This window comes from Papaver somniferum, chromosome 9, assembly GCF_003573695.1.
Source record: "Papaver somniferum cultivar HN1 chromosome 9, ASM357369v1, whole genome shotgun sequence".
Classification (NCBI taxonomy): domain Eukaryota; kingdom Viridiplantae; phylum Streptophyta; class Magnoliopsida; order Ranunculales; family Papaveraceae; genus Papaver; species Papaver somniferum.
The window spans coordinates 129,448,917-129,473,896 of record NC_039366.1 but is presented as its reverse complement, the minus strand read 5'-3'; the positions used below and the strand labels follow the sequence as shown (position 1 = coordinate 129,473,896).

General features: G+C 35.8%; 5 protein-coding genes across 5 annotated transcripts; 3 read left to right on the top strand and 2 right to left on the bottom strand.

The window, feature by feature from the left end:
• Positions 1-8,746: 8,746 nt before the first annotated feature.
• LOC113310146 (serine/threonine-protein kinase BSK5-like) lies at positions 8,747-12,495 on the top strand. The gene is made up of 10 exons (XM_026558729.1): positions 8,747-8,828; positions 8,913-9,133; positions 9,235-9,370; positions 9,556-9,689; positions 9,782-9,887; positions 10,220-10,305; positions 10,762-10,950; positions 11,188-11,352; positions 11,595-11,708; positions 11,918-12,495. Exons 1-10 carry the CDS (start codon positions 8,747-8,749, stop codon positions 12,161-12,163), a joined length of 1,479 nt encoding a protein of 492 aa, XP_026414514.1. The 3' UTR covers positions 12,164-12,495.
• Positions 12,496-15,596: 3,101 nt separating this feature from the next.
• On the bottom strand, positions 15,597-17,978 carry LOC113313630 (mitochondrial import inner membrane translocase subunit TIM10-like). Its single transcript, XM_026562425.1, has 6 exons — positions 17,845-17,978; positions 17,639-17,697; positions 17,390-17,442; positions 17,128-17,166; positions 16,929-16,998; positions 15,597-15,940 (listed from the first exon to the last, which is right to left on the bottom strand). Exons 2-6 carry the CDS (start codon positions 17,690-17,692, stop codon positions 15,890-15,892), a joined length of 267 nt encoding a protein of 88 aa, XP_026418210.1. The 5' UTR covers positions 17,693-17,697; positions 17,845-17,978; the 3' UTR covers positions 15,597-15,889.
• Positions 17,979-18,096: 118 nt separating this feature from the next.
• LOC113310212 (DNA-directed RNA polymerases I and III subunit RPAC2-like) lies at positions 18,097-19,501 on the top strand. The gene is made up of 4 exons (XM_026558810.1): positions 18,097-18,219; positions 18,386-18,494; positions 18,822-18,898; positions 19,124-19,501. The coding sequence occupies exons 2-4, from the start codon at positions 18,397-18,399 to the stop codon at positions 19,264-19,266; spliced, it is 318 nt and encodes a 105-aa protein (XP_026414595.1). The 5' UTR covers positions 18,097-18,219; positions 18,386-18,396; the 3' UTR covers positions 19,267-19,501.
• A 364-nt stretch (positions 19,502-19,865) lies between these two features.
• Positions 19,866-20,639, top strand: LOC113312582 (putative pentatricopeptide repeat-containing protein At5g06400, mitochondrial). The gene has a single exon (XM_026561326.1). It carries the CDS (start codon positions 19,866-19,868, stop codon positions 20,637-20,639), a length of 774 nt encoding a protein of 257 aa, XP_026417111.1.
• An 823-nt stretch (positions 20,640-21,462) lies between these two features.
• LOC113310211 lies at positions 21,463-24,397 on the bottom strand. Its single transcript, XM_026558809.1, has 2 exons — positions 23,392-24,397; positions 21,463-22,005 (listed from the first exon to the last, which is right to left on the bottom strand). Exons 1-2 carry the CDS (start codon positions 23,982-23,984, stop codon positions 21,780-21,782), a joined length of 819 nt encoding a protein of 272 aa, XP_026414594.1. The 5' UTR covers positions 23,985-24,397; the 3' UTR covers positions 21,463-21,779.
• Positions 24,398-24,980: the final 583 nt, after the last annotated feature.

Sequence of the window (24,980 nt, the reverse complement as noted above, 5' to 3'; positions counted from 1 at the left end):
ATTAGGTTACTCTCCTCTCCTAATAGGAGGCTACACCAGTAACAACAACAAAAGAGGAAGTCTGTTGTTACGAAGGATTAGTTTACTAGAAAGGCAAACTTCATGTATTTATAGACAAGGAAGTTTGGCCACCAAGTAATTTCCAAAACTGAAAATATTCTCAAGATCATTAAAGCACAGATCCGGTTTTCATAATTCCTGGAAATGCTCTGTCAAAAAATAACGATCGAAATTTCTCGGAAAATCAAATTAGTAAATGCACATTACTAATTCTGGAATTTCCCTACAAAATGAAATTAATAACCTTAATTAAAAGATTCTTAACTTACTTATGTTTCGATCCTGGGATTCTCTTTCCTTAGACGTTAAGGAATATCTTTGAACAATTAAAGAAATAAACATCCACAGCACGCGTTCAAAGTTTGTCGACATCTTTACTTTGTAAGTTCTCTCTCACACTTACAACCTTGAAACCAATTTTCCACACTTCCAAACAAGTTTATAATTGGTTCATATGACTTTCAAGAACTATGTGATTGATCAAACCAACATTCAATCACAATCATGGGTTTAACGGTTCTACCAAAACAAGTTTTAGTTCTACCTCCATGTGATTAATGTGCATAGTCATACTAGCTTTTCAAAATTCGGTTGACTAGGTACTAGGATCGGTTCCCCACACATATATGGTATCTAACTTATATGTGTTGCACATGTCCATAGGATCGGTTCCCCTTTTCCTAAAAACGTGTTGCACATGTCCATAGGATCGGTTCCCCTTTCTGCTATAAAGCTTGATGCACCTCATACAAGTATCGGTTCCCCTTGTGATGTACTGCACCCCTTAGTAGGATCGGTTCCCTTCTCCCAAAATTGGTCAGACACACAAACCCGATCATACCACAGGTGATTACTTAAGACCGGTTTTACTAATAAAAGTTATACCAATACATAAGTCAGGCCTTTGTGAAGAGTTCTACTAAGAACACAACAAGTTGTGAGCGGTTATACTCAATCACACATATTGGTTGTTCATAAGATATGCAATGAATAAAAAAACCAATAACACCTGGCAATTTCCTTTTCGGTTCACAAACAAGTTTATGAACTTACTTCCTTAGAACACATGTAAACATTGTTCCCTAGGATTAAATCCTCACCTCATACCTATACATAATCACAATAGCATTCAAATGATTATGGCGATGTCTTATCTACAAAGTTTAACGGTTAAGCAATAAACCTCGTATTGTATTCCTTAATACTATGTCTATCTAAAGTTGAAATATGCTTCACAGTTATGTTTTCAATATGCATGACTTGAAAGATACGTTAGGGAATGAAACAGTTCAAGTCAAATATCACTAACCTCAAGTGGAAGGATGATTATTGTCGTTGTAGCTCATTGCTTCTTCACATCTTCAAGTCTTCACAATACTTGTAATGTCTCATATCCCAATACTTGCAAGCTAACCTATACGAAGTTGACTCTAGTACATAATCAAGCGACTCTTAACATGAGTTTTGATTCTCTAAAATATGACAACCAACCTTGACATACCAACGCTTGGTGGGTTCAACCAAGCAATGCTCTAACAACTGTTTCCAGCTTTATTATCCATCAACAACAAAAAGGGTGCAACAATTCAAGATATGTTGATGTACAGTAATGATGTAAGTTGGAATTTCTCTTTTTCAAGACCTTTGAAAGATGAGGAGATAGAAGAGGTGGATCATTTGTTGGACTTAATCCCGGTTATCAATAGTGAAAATGGTGGTGATCAAAGATTATGGCAAGCATGCAACAAAGGTTTCTCGGTCTCAGAATGTTACAAGTCTCTTGAAGATGATGGGTTATTGGTGTTTCCACATCAATGTGTATGAAATCCAAAAATCTCCCCAAAGGTTTTTTTTTTTTTGGACACTTTGTTACGATGCTGCTCCAACAATGAATTCTTTGAGAATTGTAGTTGTTTGTACCCAAAATTACTTTTAGGCATAAACACGATGAGTTAATGATGATTATTGAAAATTAGGGTAAAATTTGGTTAAAAACGAATTGAAGGAAAACAAAGAAGACAAATAATTTAACGTGGTTCGGCATTGCTCTTACGTCCACGGATGAATCTCCCTAAGGAAAGTTATTTTATTGATTGGATTATAATGGTTTTCCCTCTATGGTTTTTCTTGACGTATTCTTATATAACTATTAGAGTTAAGATTCCCTGTATTTATACAATTGTGCCAACTTGCATCCCAAGTAATCTGGATGTTCTAGAACCTTCTTTTTGGATCGTGGATACGGATGGCGGAAACGAACCGGTGGAATGGCTCGCTGAGCATGGGCCAAAATTGATCTTGCTAATAAGACTTGCGTCAGTCGATATTGGCATCAAAATATTATGGTACAAATAGTAATTATGGTGAAAGGATGTCTTCTTTGCAAGAAAGTTGCAGAAGACAATCAACATTTATTCCTTCACTGCAAAACTACCAGGCAAGTATGACAATATTTCTTAAGTTACTATAAGCTGCAATGGGTTTTCCATGATTGTGTAAGAAGTAATATTTAGCAATGGAGAAAGAAAAAATGCAAAAATAATTCCGTTAAGTCAAGAATTTTTGATATAATCCCATTTGCTATTTGGTGGACTATGTGAATTAAATGAAATGCAAGGGTTTTCAATGGGAAGTACAAGGATTTGGACTCGATCATTGAGCTAAATCACTCTGCAACAGCATCTTAATACCAATGCATCCAGGTTCAGTGCATTTGGTATATGTCCATGGGCATGTTTTGGCTACATGACCTACACTGTCACATTGCTGACACACCTACAAAACAATAGTTAAGTCATGATGTTGAAAAAATAGTTATGATGTTGAAAAAATAGTTAAGTTTATTCGCCAACAGCGAAGCTAATAATAGTGTTCATCTGAAAAAGTTGACACACTTAATCGATATCCAAGTCTGGAAGATGATGCCATGACTTCAGTTGTTATCTTCCAAGAAAAATTGCAGGTACAGGGTGTTTCAAAAAAAATGGAGAAGAAAAAAATGGTGGTTTGATAGCTGTAAATGAGAGCTTTTATAAGCCATGTATCTTGTATCGGCTCTTTTTCTTGAATTGGATGAATCTATCCCGTCAGATCAGTGTATTACCAACCGTCAGATTAACTTGGTTTGTTCACACGTTTTGGTAGAAGTCACATGTGGCACGTGTTAACGGCCTGTTAACGGCGTTAAGTAATTATTAATTATTATTAATAATATAACAGAACATCGGGTCAACGGTATGACTTGACAGTCTCTGACGGATCCAGGTACCAACCCTTAATATTTAAAATGTTGGGTACCAAAGCAATGTGTTGGTCATTTGTTGGGTACCAAACATTAAATATCCCCTTTTGAAACAACGGAAGACGCTCAATCTCTATCAAACTTCCCATCAACGATGAGGTGCTAATCACCCACTGTATATATAGATACATGGTAAGAATCTTTTCTTCTTAGGGTTCAAAATTTTTAGATTTATAAAAAAACAAGACCAACACTCCACTTTACAGATTTTAGTTATTAAACCCCAATTCCGTAATTTTAATTGTTATTATGAAAAGAAAAAACTCTTGTCTTAAGATTATTGGGGAATAACAATTAAAATTGATAATATAATATATATCAAAACAACAACACTAAATAAGATGCACTTATTTGATTAGTGTATCATCACCCAAAGGACTGTTGATGTCTTGAAGAAATCGATCTCTGTTAAACACCACGAAAGAAGAACTGATAATGATAGATTGAGGCGCATGTTCAACATATTGTCCTTAAGACAAGAATGCCCGGCTACACTCTGAAAAAGATGATGGTATAGCCCTACTGGACACATGCCTCTAGGATTCAACAATCTCAATAAAGTTTGAATAGCACATCCAAACCTTATTCTACTAGAGCTTGGCAGCGAAAAACTCATCAAAAATCTATATATAAAAATCTCTCATTTTATTTCTTTAAAGCATAGAAAAACAAAAGAAGAAAGATATCTCGTCTTCTTGTTGTAAGAGAAGGTGAAGAATATAAATCTAGAAAATTCTTCAATGGCAATTAAGTTTTTCATTCAATGAAAATATAAATACGATAAGTTTATCCCATAAAGGCTGAGAGATAAATTTGGAAGGTGTTTTTATTATTTTGAAATAGGTTTTGTTATTAATTTTCATTCACTAAAAAAAAAACTTTGTTTTTCCAACATTATATAAGGTTAGATGTCTGAATTCACTCCCTTGAAGGTAGTCGGAATCACATGTAATCTGTATATGGCGTAGATCGGACGAGCCAAACACTGTTTTTTTTTATTGCAACCCTCTGTTACCTCCCGTGACCGCACTATTCCCTTAAACGCACCCCTTGAACCGTGCAATGGGCATCAGCAAAATTCAGCACCATTGAGGGAATGAAAAAGGGGAAATTAGGGGGAGACCCAAAAAAAAAAATTCTCATTCTCAGGACCACAATTAATTTTGGGTACTATGACACCCATAATTATTTCCGTGACACCCATAATTATATGAAATTATTAAAAACTTCTGCATGACGGATTATGCATCTGCATGACTGAGTTATGCATCAGGGGTATAATTGGAAACTCAACTTGGACATAACATATCTAAAAATCCGCACCTTAGAAATTTACAAATTTTATATGGTTGGAAATCTTTTAAAGAGAGCCACGCAACGAGTACAAACAACAATATCAAATTTTTGTTTTTCATGAAAAAATCGGAGGTGATCATCGTTTTAGACAAAATTTTCGAAAACTTGATACATAACCATTATGCAGCCACCAAAAAGGATGCATAACGCATTATGCAGACGCATAACGAATTATGCAACCATTTTCTCGACTGCATAAAAAATTATGCATCTATAACAAGTCATGTACCCATTGTTTTCGCACCCTTCTTGAGTATAAAAAATTGATGCATAATGCAGTATATATCCATATTTATGGATACATATCATGTTATGCATCTATTTTCTCGATGCATAAAAGATTGTGCGACAATTTTCTCGATGCATAATGCATTATGCAGTCATATTTTCGGATGTATAACAGGTTATGCATCCATTTTCACGACTGCATAACAAGTTATGTAGATATTATTGTAGGTCCATGACGAGTTATGCAGCCTTATTTTTTGCTTGTTTCAATACTAAGAAAAAAGTAGCTGCATAACAAGTTATGCAAAAAAAAAGCTGCAGAATGTGTTATGCAACCAATTTCGAGAATGCATAACAAGTTATGCAACAAATTTTGTAGATGCACAACCTATTATGCATCACTTTCTCAAGAACAACACTTTCTCAGGAAACCAGCATCTACAAGTTGAGCTACAACACCACCAACTTCAACACTTTTACTATTCAAACTGCAGTTGCACTATAATTTGCAATGCTTTAAGCCTTTCAGCTTCAACCCAAATTCAACAGCAACACTAAACTACCTGCAATCTCTTACAATCTCTAACTTCATTGCAGACTCTTAACACCTCTACAAGCATATCCATTTCACATCCATCATCTGCAATCAACTGGAACTACCAAGAATTCATCTACACTTTCTCAAGAACAAAAACTCAACCATGTAACTCCATGAAAACAACATCACCATCAGAAACAACACATGATAATCACTATCTCATGTAGCCTTATTGAACCCATCTGCTATCAGTAGCATCCATCTCTTTTCTTCTTCTGTGTACACTGAATCTCGAACTAGAGACAGAACCATCAGCTCCAAAATCTCCTTCTCAATCTCAGCATCTTCAGTTCTTAGTTCAATACCAACCTTAACTTCACTAATCGTCATTGCCTCATCTTCACTAATCGTCAATGCCTCAATCTTCTAAGCACAAATATTGGTCAAAACCACCACTCTCCAATTGGTTTTCTTCTCTGCTCAAAAACCGTCTCAATATCAGACCGTAATTCATTTCTAGGACTGATTCTTAATCTGCATCTCATCTTCACTAACAACAACAATTCCTTCTTCATCTCTGTCTAGCAATCAATATCCATATTACCAGATTCACAATCATCATCCTCTTCCATACTTCGATTTCAAGCAAAACCCATCTTGGATTCAACAATCAACAACTTGAATTTCCTCTTTCAACAGCAAAACCATATCAAAACCAATTCTAACACCCGTAACAGCAAATCCATTTTCCTTCTTGAATTCGAGCATCACATACGAACCCAAACTTTCTATTTCAACCACAAACCTCATCAATCTCTCCCTACGACGAATCAGTAGAGCTCATTTAACTGTAAACCCTATCAATCTCACGATGGTAGTGGTGATTCAGAAAATTGGAATGTTCATGTGTTTGTGGTGCGAGAGAAGGTTGAAATCTGCTCTGGGATGATGCAAAGGTTGAAGATTAAGATGGTGATGCAGCTGTTGGGATCAAGAGAAGAACAGAGAAGATGAGATCTGAGATGAATCGGGTGATTTTAGGTTAGTTTGGAAAGAACAAAAACAAAAACATAATTCTCAAAATTATGGGCCTCTGCATAATTTTATCACTGAAAATGGGTGCGCGTCTGAAAAATTCTGAGTGTGGGTTTCACAATGGGTAGAATCTGTTAAATTGGTATGTATGTAGTTTTCACAATAGAAAAAGTGAGCAAGGGAAACATAAGCTTACGTGAGCATCCATATGCACATGCTTAGGTTATTATAATTTACACGTCTTGGTAAAATAAATGGCAATTGTATAGACTGTAGTGTAAGGAATCATCGAATGGGTAAAAGTGTAAAGCTTGGGGCAGAACTTTAGAGCACGTATTTTGGGATATGACAGAGTCAGACCTTTTTAACTTTTTTTTTCTTACTTTTTGCATTTACTAATACTATTACTACTGCTTAGGCTTAACCCTTACATCTTTGATTAGCCAATAAACATATCTTAATGTGACCTTGACATTAGTTTAATCACTACTTTTAACTTTTATCTGCTTATCCATCTTGTTTGTTAACTAAACACCAATGAAATGATGTAAAAAGAAAAAGCATCTAGCCTTTTCATCAAGACTTTGTATAAATAAAATGGAACAGATGAGTAAAGTTCAGATCAAATTCAAGGAATACAGTCCCCCGATTAAACATACATGTATCACTGTGCTAATATTAAAGCAATGCTACTTCAAGGATCCCAAATTTCATCGGTTTCTTGATGCGACATACTACATAATAACGTGAAGAGAAACGTTAACCAAATCATTATTTCTGTTAAGTGTTTAATTGGGTAACACAGACTAATATCTTTCTGATTATAGTTTGTCAACTCTAATTTGTACGAAGTGTTTCTGCCTCTTTAAAAATACGGAAAATGGATCATTTGTCCAAATATATTTAAAACATGGTTCAAATGGACGAGTAAAAATTTATATGGGGGAAATGGACACCAAAAAAATAGTAAGGATGAAATTGGATTCATCCCGACTTAAACTTAAAAAATAACAAGGATGAAACTGGATGCATCCTGATGTAAATTAGAAATAAGAAAAGGTATTTAAAAATGGGTAGGATGAAACTGTTTACATCCTGGCTATTTTTAAAGTTTTGTCCATTTAAACATTATCAAAATCTAACTGTCCTTTTCATCCAGGAATTGTTGATTTTGATCTTTTCAATTAATTTTGTGTTAAAAATAAAGATCAATAATTCCAGTTTCTCGGTGTACACACCCTATAAATGTTGTCAAAGTGTTGGGATTTAGTGTGATGATCCCGGTTTCCCCGAATGCTAGCTCTTTCGACATTAAGAAAGCAAGATACAATTTCCTATCTACTACTACTAATCATTTAATAAAGGATGATTAACTTCAAGAATCAAGAGATTCAAGACCATACCTTGCTCATGCGCTGTATGCTTATTCTTTTTGTTTTATTCCTCGTATGCATCGCACTTTCAGGAAATTCGTTATGGATTATGCACGAAAACAACTTTCAAACCAACTAAATTTTGAATCCAACTAATAATTATGGAGCAAAAAAATAAATGAAAATTAATTAACAACTAAATGTAGCTAACAAGTTTTCGATTGAAACAGAACAGAACAGAAAGAGTACGAGAAGAGAACAGAATTTGACGAGAGAGATGCATCATTCTGTCCATGATTATTATTATATGATTCTGTCTGATGAAAAATAAACAAAAGTTAGACTGCAAAATCAGAGTAAATGATGATGATGATGATGGCGAAGATGAAGAAGAAGGAGTTGATGGGCAGAAGCGATAGTTTACCCGAAATATAGTTTTAGTTTCTTCAGCTCTCCTCTTCTTCAATTTTTTACCTCCCAATAATAACAGTATTATTTTAATAATAATATAATATTAATATTATTTTTTGCAACAGACAGACAGAGAGGAGAAAGAAAGAGAGAGTCTGTGTCTGTCTGTGTGTAAATGTGAATGTGAGAGAGAGAGATAGAGAAAGGGGAAAACCCTTTTCTTTCTTTCTTTGTAGAGCAGAAGGCTGTTGTTGTTTGTCTGTCTGCATTACATTGGATCCAAATATCTACTCCTTTCTCTTCTCTTCTTCTTATTATTACACATACAACACAGACAGACAGACATTCACATACACATACACACATACTTACACACTTCTCCTTCCTTCTTGATCTCATTCATACTTTCTGTCTCTCTATACCTCCTCTTATAGATCTCTAGCAATGGGAGCTCGTTGCTCCAAATTCTCAGGTTGTTGGTGGGAATCTCAATTTAAACCCACAGACCTTGAATCATCTGATCTTGGTAGGTATTCATTTATTTGTTTTAGGATTTTTTTTTAGAGAATCTGGGGTTGTGATTGATTTGGGTTTTGTTTTTTGTGTGTAGAGAATGGAAGCAAAAGTAATCAAGACACAATACCTGGGTTCTGTGAATATACTTTTGAACAACTTAGGGTAGCTACAAGTGGTTTCTCTGTTGATAACATCGTTTCTGAACACGGTGAGAAAGCACCTAATGTTGTTTACAAAGGGAAACTCTCTAATGATAGATTCATCGCTGTTAAGCGTTTTCATAAAGCTGCTTGGCCTGATTCTCGTCAATTCCTTGTATGGTGTTATTCTATTTCTGTTTCTACATCATTAATAATTTCTTCTTCTTAATTATTGTCTTTCTCACTTAATGGATTCTTCATCTGTGTGTGCAATAGGAAGAAGCTAAAACAGTGGGTCATCTTCGGAATGAACGATTAGCGAATCTAATCGGATGTTGTTGTGAAGGTGATGAGAGATTGTTGGTTGCTGAGTTTATGCCTAATGAAACACTTGCCAAACATCTATTCCATTGTAAGCAGCAGCCCCCACACTTCATTTTTATTTATGGAAAGTTTGATGATTAGATTTGTATGGAGTTTCTTTACTTCCAGACTATTATAATTAATGAAGAAGCAATGAGTTTATTATTTATTGCCATATTTATATTTATATGGATGTAATTCTAATTGCATGTGCTATTATTTTTTTTTATAAAGGGGAGGCTCAACCCATGAAATGGGCAATGAGATTGAGAGTAGCATTGTATTTGGCTGAAGCGTTGGACTATTGCAGCGGTAAAGGGAGAGCATTGTATCATGACTTAAATGCTTATAGAGTGCTATTTGATCAGGTAAAGTGGGTTTTCTTCTCCCCCCTGTTAACCTTTCCCCTTTCCTGCTGCTTTTTTGGTTGCTTAGTTTTGGAATGACTGTGTATTGGCAGGATGGTAACCCTAGGCTATCATGCTTCGGTCTCATGAAAAATAGTAGAGATGGGAAGAGTTACAGTACAAACTTGGCTTTTACCCCTCCAGAATACATGAGGACTGGTAAGTAGTTAATGTAATTTTTCATATAGTAGAAAGGAAATGCTCCATGACTGTTGGTTAGCTTTATTTACTGGTTGGACGTGTGTTTTGTGCCTATTGTGAAAAGGGTGAAGATAGTTATCATTATGAGCTTTACCAAAAGGGGCAGCCTTATTTCTTGCTGACCATGTAAATTCTGTATTAAACTAGTCAGAAACCGTTCTTACAGTTATTAGCCGCTGACCAGGGACACTTATTTCTTAAATAAATGCCATTCCTGGGCATAGATATCTGTTCTCGAGTTATTCTATATCATACAGCCTAACTATATTTCCGTTGTTTGCTCTTAACAGGAAGAGTAACAGCAGAAAGTGTAGTTTACAGCTTTGGCACCCTGTTGCTTGATCTTCTTAGTGGCAAACATATTCCCCCGAGCCATGTGAGTTCTTATCTTTTATAATTTTAACAGGCGCTTAAATAAGTCATTTATTCAGCTGTTGTAGCCACAAGATTAAAAGCTAAAACTTTTAGGCTAAAATGTTTTCTTAGATTTTTATGTCTACTGAGCTGTTTATTGGTAACAAGGTTTGACACAACAATTGATTACGCTTCAGTTGCCCCTTTTCTTCAAAGAAGGAAATAGAAATCCACTGTAGTCACAATCTACCACGTCCTTTTCCTGACTTTAGCTTCAAACTGGTTTTAGGACTTTGCATGGGGGGTCCATATATCTATCCAACTATGTAAACATGGTATCCAGTATCCTTCTAGTTCTGAACGGTTAACAAAAAGAACCAGTGACCTTTAGAACGCTGAACGCAAACTTTTCCCTCATTGCTTATTTGTCTTATATATCTGATTCCTAATCTGAAGCGTCTCCATTCTCTTCGTGTAGGCACTTGATTTAATACGCGGCAAAAATTTCCTGATGTTGATGGATTCTTGCTTGGAGGGTCATTTTTCAAATGATGATGGAACTGAACTTGTGCGATTAGCTTCACGTTGTTTGCAATATGAAGCTCGTGAGAGGCCAAACCCAAAATCACTTGTGACTGCACTCATTGCTCTTCAAAAAGATACAGAGGTAAGCATTCTAGTGCAAGAGATTTAAGTATTGCGTGCAAGAAGCACTATTGAATATGCTTAGGAGGTTATAAAACAACCGACTTCGTCCATGTTTGAATATGAAGATGATAGCTTGTCCTTCTTGTCTAAAGAAAGCTGAATTTCCCCCTCAATATTACTTCTTTAGTATTAGTTTTGTCTTTATCATGTTAGCATTCACTTTTTTAATTCTTTTTGTTCCTTCTGTTTTTTGAAGGTTCCATCATATGAGTTAATGGGTATCTCACAAGGAACTGCATCAGCAGCAGAGTCATTAACATTAACACCTTTTGGTGAAGCTTGCACTCGAATGGATCTCACTGCCATTCATGAAATACTAGAGAAGGTCGGATATAAGGATGATGAGGGAATTGCAAACGAGGTTATGGGCTTTTCCTTTGAATATCTATTTGCTGTTGTTTTTGACATTTTTGTATTTTGATGGACTATACTACATCACCATGTCATTAAATCAGAGACAAAAAGAAATTAGATTGCTTCACTACTCGTTTCTCGAAATGGCCACTACTATTCTTGTAGATTTTTTTTTAGTGTCCTATAACCTGCTTCTGGTGCTTTTCATTCCAAATCCAAGTTTTGCATCTTATTCTGGTACTCTTGCAGCTTTCTTTCCAAATGTGGACAAACCAAATGCAGGAGACCTTAAACTCTAAGAAACATGGGGACACAGCTTTTCGAGCTAAAGAGTTCTCAACCGCAATTGAATGTTATACGGTGGTAAGTGCTTTGCCAGAAGAAATGACGAGCTTATTGTGTAGTTACAGTAATAACTACAGCTGTATGTTTATGATACTCTTTATAATGAAATTACCTGCCAGATGCGGCGAGCTCTTACAAAATTTTATACAGCATATATATATTTGATCTTGTCCAGTAGGGCTACTTACTGATGAATCCAATGCTTGTCCACTGTGTCTATGTTGCAGTTTATTGATGGTGGGACGATGGTATCACCAACAGTATTCGCAAGGCGCTGCTTGTCTTATTTGATGAATGACATGCCACAAGAAGCCCTTGGGGATGCAATGCAAGCCCAGGTGATTTCGCCTGAGTGGTCCACCGCATTCTACCTACAAGCGGCTGCCCTTTTCAGCCTTGGAATGGATACTGACGCCCAAGAGACGCTTAAAGATGGAACAACCTTGGAGGCCAAAAAGAACAGCAAAAGCTGAAACTGTATAGGTTTTTCTTTTTGCCTGTTTGGTCTTTTTGTTTTCTTTCTTGTATGTATTTGCTTCCTTTTTTCTTATCCTTCACTGTTCAGAGGTGTTTTTTGTCGCGCCTGAACATTCTTTTGAGAAGTTTATGCTGGGGTTGACTTTTAGTGTTCCTGTTGTAACTCCATCTTGTTGGAGCTCTGATCACAATTTAATTTAAGAAGTGGCTGAGAGGTTGGTACTTTCTGTTTTATGGGCTACTGTACTGCTGTATGTTCTCTGTGAGCTTGGCAGACCACTCCCTTCACTTTCTCTTTCTATATTGAATCACTGTCCATATTATGATATTTATTTCGTTCCATAGTTCATACCAAAATGTGCCACGTAACCAAAATCTTAACCTTCTGACTCAAAATTTATGCCCATCTACAAAAACTTAAAATGTGTACTGTAAGTTGTAATAACCCAAAACCGAGTGCATCTCTCTTTACTTTGGGACATGTCTTTAATTCTCTGCAGAGCTTGCATATCACTTTATTCGTGATATTGAGTGATAGTACCTTAAAGTTATTTTGGCAATTGATGATAGAGTCTTAAAATTATTTGGATTAGTACTTTCATCTGGTTGCTTCTCAATTTAGTTTTAGTCCAGTCCTCATTGCCCCTTTCTTTAGATATGAAAATCATAGCCTGAAACACTCAAGGATGCGTAGTAAAAACACTAGACAGCATTTAGCTCAACTTTTTGTTTGAAAATTGACACTAAAAAAGGATGAAGAAAAGAATGTTGTCTCTGGATTCAAGGCTCTAATAATAGATTCTTTTCGACAATTATTCGACCATTTCCAATTGAATTGGCGAGTACAAATAGGTCAATGAATATTGCCATCAGGATACTTGAAGACGTATAACAATGTTGGATTCAAAGCTTGTACAACCTTGACCCAACCAAGAACACACAGGTTTTGATTCTGATGATGCTTGTTAGAGAGAAAACAGAAAGAATTTTTGATGTGTTTTGAATGGAAAACAAAGACGCAATTGATAGAGAGTTTAACATATGTTGAACATGACTCTTCATCTCCAACAGGCATCCTTTCAGTGTGAATAGACATCTCTTCCAACAATGGTGTCTGTTTGGAAAAACGATGTTTCTGTTCAGTTTTTCTAACTGTCATTAGAAACCCTAAAACAGAAAACTCTGGATGCGCATACAAATTAAGGGTTTGTTGAAAATATCCAACACTTTTAAAATCTGAACAGGGAAAATTTTTGATCGTGCACTGCGCGTTCAAAATTTGAACTAGCACCTCCATGACCGCCCGATTGCCAAGATGTGACGTCACTGACTTCTAAACTTAACTATAGTTACTTCTGAATTTTAACTAGTTTTATAACTTAGGGCGCCAAAATCTCCTCAATCAGGTGACGACGAAAAATATGAAAATTGAGTTTTTCAGTCCACATAATATCTACTCGGTGACACCCAGAAACGTCTGGAAAGTTCAAACTAATCATGGATCTCAAATTGAGTCATAGCTTTATCTAAAATCAGTCATATTTTTTCTTTTTATTTTTTCCGCATAACCACTGTCAATTTTGTGATAATAATGACTCTGTTTTGATGATCGACTGATCATGCAGACTGCAATTGATGTAATCGCTCGACTACTATCGTAAATTATTCACCTGTTTGCATTAGGGAAGACGAAGATGGATAGTTATGGTGAAAGTTAACCTCCCTATTATCAAAGCTCACTTTCACAGAAGATAAATGAAAATGCTTCATTATCACACAGAATAATATTTTTAATGGTGTTTTACTTTGTTGACAAATTTCTAACTACTTCAATTTGAAATAGGGGGCAAAAGCTCCAGCATTTTCAATGTCGCATCAGATCACGTTCTTAAATTTTTAATATTATGAAGCCATTCTAACTTGTACATTACACAAAGTATGGATCAGAGGATCGATCAAACGATTTAATCAAGTTTAAAAATTTCGGCATAAGCAAATCAAGGAAAATAAATAAAGATCGGAAAATTAACACGTGAGATATTCAGAAAAATTCGAAATTTTTTGTTTCAAATTCGGGATATAACTATAGTTAGGTTTAAAATCCAACGACGTCACATCTTGGCAATCGGGCGGTCATGGAGGTGCTAGTTCAAATTTTGAGCGCACAATGGGCGTTCAATTTTTTTTTCCGAATGAACATCCCGATGTTCTTTTTTTATCTGAAACCAAATCGAGTAAACCTTACTTAAGGAAACTTTTATCTTATTTTCCTAATATGCATTTTGTTGGTCTCATTGGCAAAGCTGGTGGCTTGGCTTTGACATGGAAGGATTACCGGAGAAAGACAAATACAAGTATGAATAAGATCCGATTAAATAGGAAAAATGATGGTTATTGTCGGAATTAAATTCCAACCATTTATTTTGTTTTTCTTCTTTAGAAAGGAATGCTCCCAAAGTAGGAGTGATTTGCTCAAATCTCTTATAACTAGTGATGAAGCTTCCGACCACCGATGAAGATTTTGTCGCCGGATAAGTTGATGATGAAGATTTCGACGAAGAGTTCGTCGCCGGAGACAACAAAGATGGAAATTTCGTCGTTGGAGAGCATCACTATTGATCTTAAAACCCAACCCAATGACCTAGAATCGCCATTAAAGCAAAGATAAACCTCAAAAGAGTAGATAAAAACACTAAAATAGTGTAGATAAGTAGAAAACATAATAAAAACTAAACTAATCTACTAACTAACCTAGAAAGCAAGGAATAATGAAGAAATCTACTCAAATCTAGTCAGTTGGTGGTTTTGTTGGAGGAGTGAGAGAGATGAGTCGTGCTAGTGATCTACTACTTTTGGTGGTTTTGACATTGTCCATTGTAGTAATATTACTATGATTAATGTTCTTGTTCAACCTAATTTTCATGAAAAAGAATAGCTTCTCACAGCTTTTTATGGAAACCATTATAAACCTCATAAACTAAATTCCTGGAAGTATTTAGAAGACATTTCTAGACAAGTAGCACAAAATGGGATGGCCTGGATTGTTCTTGGGCCTTGGCGACTTCAACCAAGTCCTCGATCAATCTGAAAAAACAGGGAGGTAGGCCTTTTTGAAGAATAAGAACAATCATCTAGGTGAGGACCTAGCCGATTGTAAAGTGTTCGTAATTTTTGACAAACCAATTATAAGTCACTCAAAAAAGATCAATGTCCAATATTTTCAATATAAAAACAACAATCAAGCAAGAGTCGTCAGCTAAGTCCAACCGAGTATTGCACATGTTCTTTATTTTGAAGAACATGATTTATAATCGGCTTAGCTAGGTCTAACCAAGAACACTTCATCAGTCTGATTTCAGATGTTGGTTTTAGATTCGATGCAAAGAGGATTCTGACTAATCCACAACATATGATTTCTAACAAAGAAAATGCACAAGCTGTAAAAGATTTAAAGTCAACAATTCTCAAGTACTATTCTACATCTATTTTGACTTACTTGGTAGTATGTAAGATCACTCCTTCCAATAACAGCAAATAGCTTTTTTTATCAACTAAATCAGTTATACACTTATCATCTCAAGTGTGCTACTAAAAATTCACTTAACCACTAGGGCTGATTCAAATTTATATGAAAACAGAGAATTTTTGCTGTCTACACAGCGGATCACTGAATTGAGAAAACAAAAAATTTAACCTTCAAAATGATACCGTTAGCTTTCCGCTTACATAGGAGGTCGATTAGAACCAAGGAGCTGGCCAACTAAATTTGTCACCTGCAAACCAAAAATGTTGATTAGTTTCACACACACACACACAAAAAAAAAAAAAACACTTATTTTCCTAATGCAGTATCACCCCATTGCAGAAGGCAAAGCCTCTACGATTTCGCCAAAATATATTAAAAAAAGGATAGCCACAAACAACATATGGGCTCAGCTTAGTTTGCAGAAAGTTCACAGCATGTGAGATTTCGCAGCTGCGAAAATTTGATGTTGCAGAAAATCGTATACTTAACTATGTGCTTGGTAGGATTTAGAAGAGTCCAGCAAAAATAAAAATAAAAAAATTCCTCAGTCAACATATTTTTGAAGACACTCGAAGCTCAAAATATAAGATTGTTCTTTCTTAATCAGTAAATTTTCTAGTGGCTATTGGTTTATTAAGGTTCCTATAGGCGGATGTACCATGATTCCTAGTATATATCAATATCAGTCTCAACTTTAACAACATCTTCAAAGTTCAAACTCACAAGTTGATTTCAATAAAATCCCTAACCATAAAAGCATGAGTATTGATTCTTCATCACCGATTTCAACAACTGTTACTACTAGAGCAACTAAAAGAAGGAGGGCAGATTAAAATTTAGGAAGATCACTGATTTTGGAAATTTTTACTGTGATTTAAGAACAGCGAAAAAAGTCACAGGATATTCAAAATAGTTTTGTGAGCCCCACTGCACAAGACTGGATAAATATGCAGGCCCTAACTCCTACATGCCAGCTGTAAATTTAATTTTGGCTGCAACTAGTTACAATGGCGAATTTCACAGCATAAAAAGCAGGGCCACAGATGCAAACGAAAATTGGTGCATTTTCAACTTCATAATTCAGTGCTTAAGTCACATTGAATATTAACATCCAGTTAACAAGCAAGAGAATATGGAAATAAGAAACATAAACCGACTTCTCAGCATTCTTTCAGACACTATCAAAGTTTGAGGCATTGGACAATAAAAGAACAAAAAGGAATCAACCAAATTACCTGCCAATACTTTGAAACACAACGGTCGATGCAACTGTTCTCACCCATATTTAGCTCAGCCTCCTTGTATCTGATAAAGAACAGGAAATTTTATGAATACCAGACTTAGTTGTCTCAAGCAAAATAAAAGAATGAAAACCCAAAACAAGCTATTCATGGCAACACTTAAGAAGACATCAGAAGATAGAATTATTCCTACCTCTTCTCAATGCATTTGTTAAAGCAAGTCTGAGTAAGCCTGGTTGAAACATTTGTAAAGAAAATAAAAAGTCAGAATGTTTCACAAAACCATGAACCTTACATAGCATAGGTAACATTCCTCCGCATGTTTGCATAAACTAATAGCGACGAACAATGAAACAAATAACTGGTGCAAAATACTCAACCACATCGAAGAATTTAAGATTACACACAACCCAAAATGCAAAAGTTTCGGTAGCATTTAGAGTTGAGACCCATACCTGTTAAACAAATCAACTCTATATTCCATTTCATTTGCAGCCATTCCAAACATCTACACAATTAACACGGCCATGTAAGGAACTCACCCTAAGACAAGCAGTATCACATAAACTAAAACAACCATACCAATTACTAAAATTGAACTTAACAGGTTTATCAAAATTCAAAACGGCATAACCCTAATCGCTTAGGCAGACAATTCTTCGGCCAGATTCAAATGTAAACTAAATTCAAGTCTGTTATTATACCTGGTCTTTCTCGAAAGCAGCTTGAGCCGCAGCTTGAGCACTGTTGGCAGCCATTGAAACTGAAATCACAAACAGAAAATAAATAAATTCTACAGAAGCCAGAAACTTAAAAAGATCTTGAAATTAGATTGATTTCACCTAAAACCTTGGGAATACAAATCGTCGTTTCAGAAATTACTCAAAGATGATTAAGATGACAAAATTACCAAGATGAAATAGTAGTATTCTTGGGATCGAAGTAAACAAATGTGCTCAAGAGGTTTCTTTTTTGGTGTTTCCGCAAAGAAAATCAGCAAAAACCCTAATAAAGGCTTGGCCCGCTATGTTTTGGTGTAACGACTGAAGCTTGGAATGCTGTACCAATGCGGGGCCCACTTCCTTACCGGAGGAAATCAAACGTCCCAGATTTAACGCTGAACCCAGCTTTGTGCGAATATCCAACGGTTTAAGATAAAAGGCAAGTTCCTATACTTGACACAGGCACACTTATTTTAGGGTTTACAAGGAATACACAGACAAACTCAAACCTCCAGTCCAGACAGATTAAGAAGAAGAAAAAAGCTGTAAATTTTATCTCTCAGGTGTGTTTTTTTTCTTTTTTGAGAATTCTTCACTTGCCTTGTTTGTTGATTTTTAGGGTTGACTTTTGGTTCAGGGTTTAAGAATTAGGGTTTTATGTTTTGATTTGTGGGTGTTATATTGGTTTAGTGATTCTAAATTATCATCTGGTTTTTGATTTTGTTGCAGTAATATCCGAAATGGAACACGGAACGAGGGATATTAAATCGTCTACTTTCTGTTTAACTGATGAGGATCATACTCTCGCTAATGCTCTTAGATTCACACTGAATCAAGAGTAAGTACTCCATAATAATCCTTATAAAATTATGTTCTGGTCATATATCTGCTCTAATTGTGTCTTTCATAAGCACCCAAAATCCAGTATGTCTTGGAATATAATTGCTTTTCGTATTTTAAATATGTGTATATATGGATATTGAGAAGCTGTAGGCCTATCAATAAGATAAGATAGCACACTTGTGAAGTTGTAATAGTCAAACACACAGCAATTGTTCGATTTTGGAATTTGCAGACAGTTTTTATTCTTTTCAACTTTTTTTGTATCTATTAGCAATGTGAATATAGATGTGTCTCTAAGAGCATTGTAATATCGTTTTGGCAGTCCAAGAGTAGTATTCTGTGGGTACAGCATTCCCCATCCTTCAGATGCACAAGTTAACATAAGAGTTCAGACAACAGGTATACCATGAATTCTCTTCTTGCAATGTCATTGGTTTACTCGATAAGTTTACCTGGGAATCTAGCACTTTACCAGCTTTTGTTAGTTCAAGGTTCTAGTAATAAGAATTCCTTTATTCGTGATATTCTGTATTTTGGTGCCACAAAGGGCATGAAACCTCTACACTTGGTTAAGAGAATCCACTTGGTTCTGTCTTGTATTTACTGTTTTGTGGGGTATTCTAGGTGCTCATGCAGGTGTTGTGCTGAAAGATGCACTTCAAAATCTGAGGGCTATGTGCCAACACATTAGGAGCACTACGGACGGAGTTGTTAAAGAGTATAAATTGGAGAATCCCTCTGTTGAAGCCATGGAAACTGAAGAATGATTCCCAAAAAGATGTTGACCTGTTATTATGTATGATTCGTTTTTTTGAATACAAGCTAAAACTTTAAATCCTTCTGGCATGTGAAATGTGAAACCCCATTTTTCTGGTTTTACGCATAGCTGAGGCTGCGGCTTTGTTGCATGTTTGTGATCTTTTACATGTGTATTTTTAGCATGTACTGAGAAATTTGAATGTCATACCCATGATTTTGATTTTCTGGTTGTGACAACCTTCATGTATTTTGGCTCAATCTAGGAATAGGCTGTCGTGGCTGGCCTTATGATTGTTGGAACTCAGTGATTAAGTTGTGTTGTTGGTTTTTTTAGAATTAAATCATTCATTAGGGATACTATCAACTTCCAGAGCAGGTTATATTCTGCCAGAAGCCAGATCAATGTTGGTTAAAAGAGGCCAAAACCAGGCTGGATGTAACGCCTCAGGTGTTTTTGCATTTCAGGGAGAATCGAAGAAGCAATAGAATTGCTTCATGAACTTAAGAGTAAGAAGATAACACTTGATCCTACAAATCATGAAATTTTAGTGAAAGGGCTATGTAATACTGGTAGAGTTGCAGATGCCTTTTAGAAATTATAGAAATTATGAAGCAAAATCAGTTTGTTGACGGAAAAGTATATGGAATTGTTATAACTGGGCATTTAAAAAGAGGCGACTTTGAGGATGCCTTTCAAGCTTTTACTGTAATGAAAGAATCTGGACATAGCCACACTGCAGAGACCTATAACATGGCCATAAAATTATCTGGATCTGGGAAAGATTCTATACACATGAGAAACCTCTATTTGGAAATGAGAAGAAAAAGGCTCTTTGGTAACTTCAGAAACATGGACTATCATGATGATGCATATGCTCGAGCAGGTTCGACTGAGATTGCTATAAAGAAATTTAAAGAAATGATAAGTGATGGGTGTAAAACAAATGGAAACACGTTCAAGTATTTGCTAATGTTTCTTTGTGTGAAGAATGGCCGAAAGGTAGATGAAGCCGTCAAACTGTTCCATGACATGATCAGGGCTAAATATGTGCCTGACAAAGAACTGGTTGAAATCTATCTTAATTGTCTGTGTGAAGTAGGAAAAGTATCAGATGCTCAAAAATGCAGGGAATATTTATGCAAGAGTGGGTTTAGCAAGCCTCTTAGCTATTCGTTGGTCATTAGGGCTCTTCGCCGTGGGAGGCTAGATGAAGCTCTGGTTATGGTAGATGAAGTAGTAGGGGAAGAAAGATCTAAACTTGATCAATATATTTACGGAAGTCTTGTTCATGGTTTACTAAGAGCAGGTAGGGTGGTTGAAGCCTTAGCGAAGGTGGATCATATGAAACAGGAAGGTATCAATCCAACAGTCCATGAATAATTGTCCACTTCTTTGAGAAGAAACAAATTGAGAAAGCTTTGGAATTTTTCAAGAAAATGGTAGAAGATGGTTGCGAGCCAACCATTGTTACGTTCTCTGCACTGATCCGTGGTTATATGAACATGGAGATGGTTAGTGATGCTTGGAATATCTTTCGACGTATGAAGCTAAAAGGGCCTGTACCTGATTTTAAAACATATTCAATGTTCATGTCATGCCTCTGTGAGATAGGCAGGTCTGAAGAAGCCCTGCAACTATTATATGAGATGCCAAGTAGTGGGATCATTCCTAGTTCCATTAACATGCATAACATACAAAACCATGTATCAGCAATTGAAATAAACTCGAGCCTACAATCATCTTTTACTGCAACATTAAGTTGTATTGCTGGTTTTTTTAGAATTAAATCATTCATTAGGATTATCAAAGACTACCAACTTCCAGAGCAGGTTATATTCTGCCAGAAGCCAAATCAATGTTGGTTAAAAGAGGCCAAAACCAGGCTGGATGTAACGCCTCCAGTTTTTCTCCCAATGGAGTGTGGAAGTTGATAATTGAGCTTTTTCATCAGATTAGTCCCCAATCTTCCAAGGCCACAGTCAAAGTCTTGCCTTGCAGGCTTGCGACGGAACAGAAACAGTAACAGAATACTGTATGTTCCTAAATGTTCACATAAGATTGTTTTCAGGCCTGCAAGCTTCCAGCAAAACAAAAAGACAGTAACAGAATACTGTATGCTCCGAAATGTTAACAGAAGATTCTTTTAGTCATACTATCAAGGATTCATTGTGGAAGGACTTCTTATGAAAACACATTTTAATGCTTTACACAGATGAATTGGAGCGATGATAACATTAACATTAACTGTAACGTAATACATGTTCCGATAACACAGAGACAACATTTTACAATATAATATATAGAATAACGACCGACTGCTCCTAACTTCTGATAAGCTGAAAAACATACAAGTATAAACTATGACCAACTCTAGCTAGCAACGGATCCAGAAATGGGGTGAGATACCCATATGAATATAAGGTACACACAAGCAGACTTAAGAAGGAATTCCCGTGTTGTTTGTAATCCTTCATCACATATATGATCCATGTGACCTTTTTCATAACTTCGTGTAAAAATCTATGATGGTACATTGAAGTGGAAGAGCCAAGATATGACAAAGGCAAATACCATACAAGCAAGTAGGAAATTCAAGAAGCGGTGACCATGCCAAAAGCTTCTGGTCTCTGTAGCTGGTGCAGGAGTTGCAGCAGTGGTGTTACTTGTCTCGTTCCACTGATCCATGAACTCAGTCTCATTAACACCAATTACATTCCGTGCAACTGACCCACAAATTTCACAGGTCCTGTAACAATCAGAGTAGCATAATGAAATTCATTAGAACACAGGATCGCAATTCTTTAGCGTGATCATAAAATGCATGGTAAGTAAGCTTTCCATTCTAAACTACTTCTAATGAACTTAAGTATGATACCGGAAGAAGCTTGTCCAAAGGAATCAAATAAACAGAAGTTTTATAAGAAGAACATTATGTCATGAACGTCAACTGGCTAAACAACCACACAGATACCATTCCAAAACTCTTTCTATATGGTTATGCAACTTTAGAGCAATTCAGTGTTTATGTACTGCAAAGAATAAAGGGTTATTGGTTCTTCCTGTGTTCCTTGGAACAGTTTCCTCAGCTTTCGTTATCAGATAACTTAGGTACTACAATAGACAAGTATCTTCATCGATAACTGCCTGAATAGATTACTGAATGTCATCACGATTTGCGACCTCTTGTTCAGGATAAAAATGGAAACTAACAACAAAAAACTAGCTCATGAAGAGTAACATACAAATTTTACAGGTCATCTAACGATTCCCAATGTGGAGTCCAAGGGTTGTTCATAACTATACAAACACATTTGGACTTCACTATCCTATTCTAAATGTGGAAAGGAATTAAAAATGGCCGAGCAATCTGCATCGAGAAAAACTTGACCGTAAGCGTACCCCAAAGCTTAACAGTGGCAATTTTACTCAATCTTAAAACACCCATTACAGGTTGAACACCATTTTGTGCTGAGCATACTAAAACGAAGACAATAAATAAGCCACCTAAGAATATTAACAGGTCATGTAGAAAAATATTCTACAATTCAGCTTTTAAAACCTAAAATTCAAGATACTTCCACTATTCCATGAGACATTATTTTCATTTTATTCCTACTTTACAACGCACATGTAAAACAAACGATTCCATATTCACTGATAATGATACAGCATTGACAATCCAATGCCTAATTTGAGAATCTTGAATTGGTATCAAACCAAACAAAAAACAACGAATCGAAAGTGCAAACAAACAGAAAACCCGTAATTTAGATGAAACTACTAATCAAAACCATCTACTAGCAACAAATACTTTTCCTGGACAAGACATAAAATTACCAAGGGTCAAACTCCACAGAATAAAGTATGAAAGGTTCTCTGCGCAGAGATACTCGTGTCACTAAAATAGAACTCAGGAACAAAGACACAAGAGGTAAAACATGGATTTTCTCCTTAATACTGCTTTTGATTTGATGCCCCTTTATTTTGCTTTAACTTTTACTTTTCTCTGTTAAAGCAAGCGATTCCCTTTCTCTTTATACTACTGCACTGTTATTGAAACCCCCCAAGTACCCGGATTTAAACAAAAACATAAAACTCATGGATAAATGAGAGAAAAGGGTTGGATTCTTACTTGTTGCCTTTGATTTTGAACCAAGCTTCAGCACAGTGTTTATGAGCAGCAGCTAAGTCTTCTTTACAAGAACAACCAAGTTCAATAGGAATGCCAGACTCTTGATTAGTACTATCTAAGCTAAGATGACATATTCTACAATCTTTACTACTGTTATCAACTACTACTACTACTTTTGGTAAATGCTGCTGCACCGCCTTATTGATTTCTGGAGCATCATTACCCCCACCAGATTCTAAATCTACTACTGAACCACGATCTGATGATACGGATGAGTTTCTGTTTGGTTGTTCAGAAATTACTCTACCAATTTCAAGATCAGACACATTAGATAATCTATCACAATCAACATAAGAATTACCACCATCGCCACCACTACCACCTCCATTATATGGAGAATGCCATGATCTATGATCTTCTGCATCTGAAAAACTTAAACTTCCATCACTCGCACCTCCATCACTTTCTTCATAAGCAGCAGCAGCAGAAGAAGAACGACCTCTATTTGACAGTTGCTGCTGCTGTTGTTGTGGTATATCAACATGGGTTTGTTCTTGTTTCTCCATTACCGTTGTCATTTCCCCCAAAATCATGAAGAGAAAAAAAACCTCCCTTAAAAGGTTGAAGCTTTGAACTGAAGAAACCTATAAAAAATACAAAGTGGGGGTTGAGAGTTCAAAGAGAAGTGGTTGAGTTTATAGCTGAACAAAGAAAAAAAACAGACTCATGTGTTGTCAGTCAGTACTCTGCTGCAACAACATGTACAGAGAGAAAGAGAAATTGTTGATTGTTGCAGGATTTAAGGAAGGAAGAACAAGAAATTTACAGATTCATCTCTAATTTGATTCTTGATAAGAAGAAGAAGAAACCCATGGAAAAATAATAAATCCAATAAGAACAAGTGAAAGGAGTGTCTTGAATGAATCCCTCCCAATTATATACCTATTTGGAAATATTAGACTTTGGTTTCATTTTCTAGAGAGAGAGAGAGTCGGACAGTCTGGATTACCAAGAGATAAACAAACAAAAGTGGAGTAGTAAAATATACTACTGTAGAATGTAAAGGAAAGGGAAATACTCCTTCTAACTACTATTTTAATTACAGTATTAATTATCAAGGATTAAGTTGATTAAACGGCTGATTTGGCCTCAGCTAATCGCAGGTGAAAAAGTCAATTACTGACTCTTGCTAATCAGACCTTTTTCGTTGATAATCAAAGATTTACTGTCAAAGGAAATATAATGGCAAATAGGAAACTGATAATTATAGATTTTTTCGGAGAAAAAAACAAAACGGAGACGTGTGAGAACGTGGCACCCCTCTTTGTACGTGGAGTGTGGGTGATATTTTACCTAGTTTAATTGGGGACATAACTTTTAATTGGGGGCCATGAAATTTTGTTTGCCTCCCAAATTTTTTAGGGGTGTAAAAATCGGAAGATGAATATATTATTTTATCCTTGATTAATATTTTCTTTTCCAAGTAACGACCCTTCGCCGACATTAACGACAGTTTAGGGGCGTCATATACATCATGATCAAAACAATAACGACTCTAAATTGTCATACACTAACGACTCTTTTTAGAG

Bases quoted from the DNA above. Each gene is read 5' to 3' on its own strand.
- LOC113310146 (XM_026558729.1), top strand. From the start codon at position 8,747: ATGGGAGCTCGTTGCTCCAAATTCTCAGGTTGTTGGTGGGAATCTCAA. The intron at 10,306-10,761 runs GTGAGTTCTTAT...CTCTTCGTGTAG, and splicing joins AACATATTCCCCCGAGCCAT to GCACTTGATTTAATACGCGG. The intron at 11,709-11,917 runs GTAAGTGCTTTG...TCTATGTTGCAG, and splicing joins CAATTGAATGTTATACGGTG to TTTATTGATGGTGGGACGAT.
- LOC113313630 (XM_026562425.1), bottom strand. From the start codon at position 17,692: ATGGCTGCCAACAGTGCTCAAGCTGCGGCTCAAGCTGCTTTCGAGAAA. The intron at 17,167-17,389 runs GTATGGGTCTCA...TGTTTCAACCAG, and splicing joins AGAGTTGATTTGTTTAACAG to GCTTACTCAGACTTGCTTTA. The intron at 16,999-17,127 runs GTAGGAATAATT...GTTCTTTATCAG, and splicing joins AACAAATGCATTGAGAAGAG to ATACAAGGAGGCTGAGCTAA.
- LOC113310212 (XM_026558810.1), top strand. From the start codon at position 18,397: ATGGAACACGGAACGAGGGATATTAAATCGTCTACTTTCTGTTTAACT. The intron at 18,495-18,821 runs GTAAGTACTCCA...TCGTTTTGGCAG, and splicing joins AGATTCACACTGAATCAAGA to TCCAAGAGTAGTATTCTGTG. The intron at 18,899-19,123 runs GTATACCATGAA...GGGGTATTCTAG, and splicing joins CATAAGAGTTCAGACAACAG to GTGCTCATGCAGGTGTTGTG.
- LOC113312582 (XM_026561326.1), top strand. From the start codon at position 19,866: ATGAAGCAAAATCAGTTTGTTGACGGAAAAGTATATGGAATTGTTATA.
- LOC113310211 (XM_026558809.1), bottom strand. From the start codon at position 23,984: ATGATTTTGGGGGAAATGACAACGGTAATGGAGAAACAAGAACAAACC. The intron at 22,006-23,391 runs GTAAGAATCCAA...TGATTGTTACAG, and splicing joins TTCAAAATCAAAGGCAACAA to GACCTGTGAAATTTGTGGGT.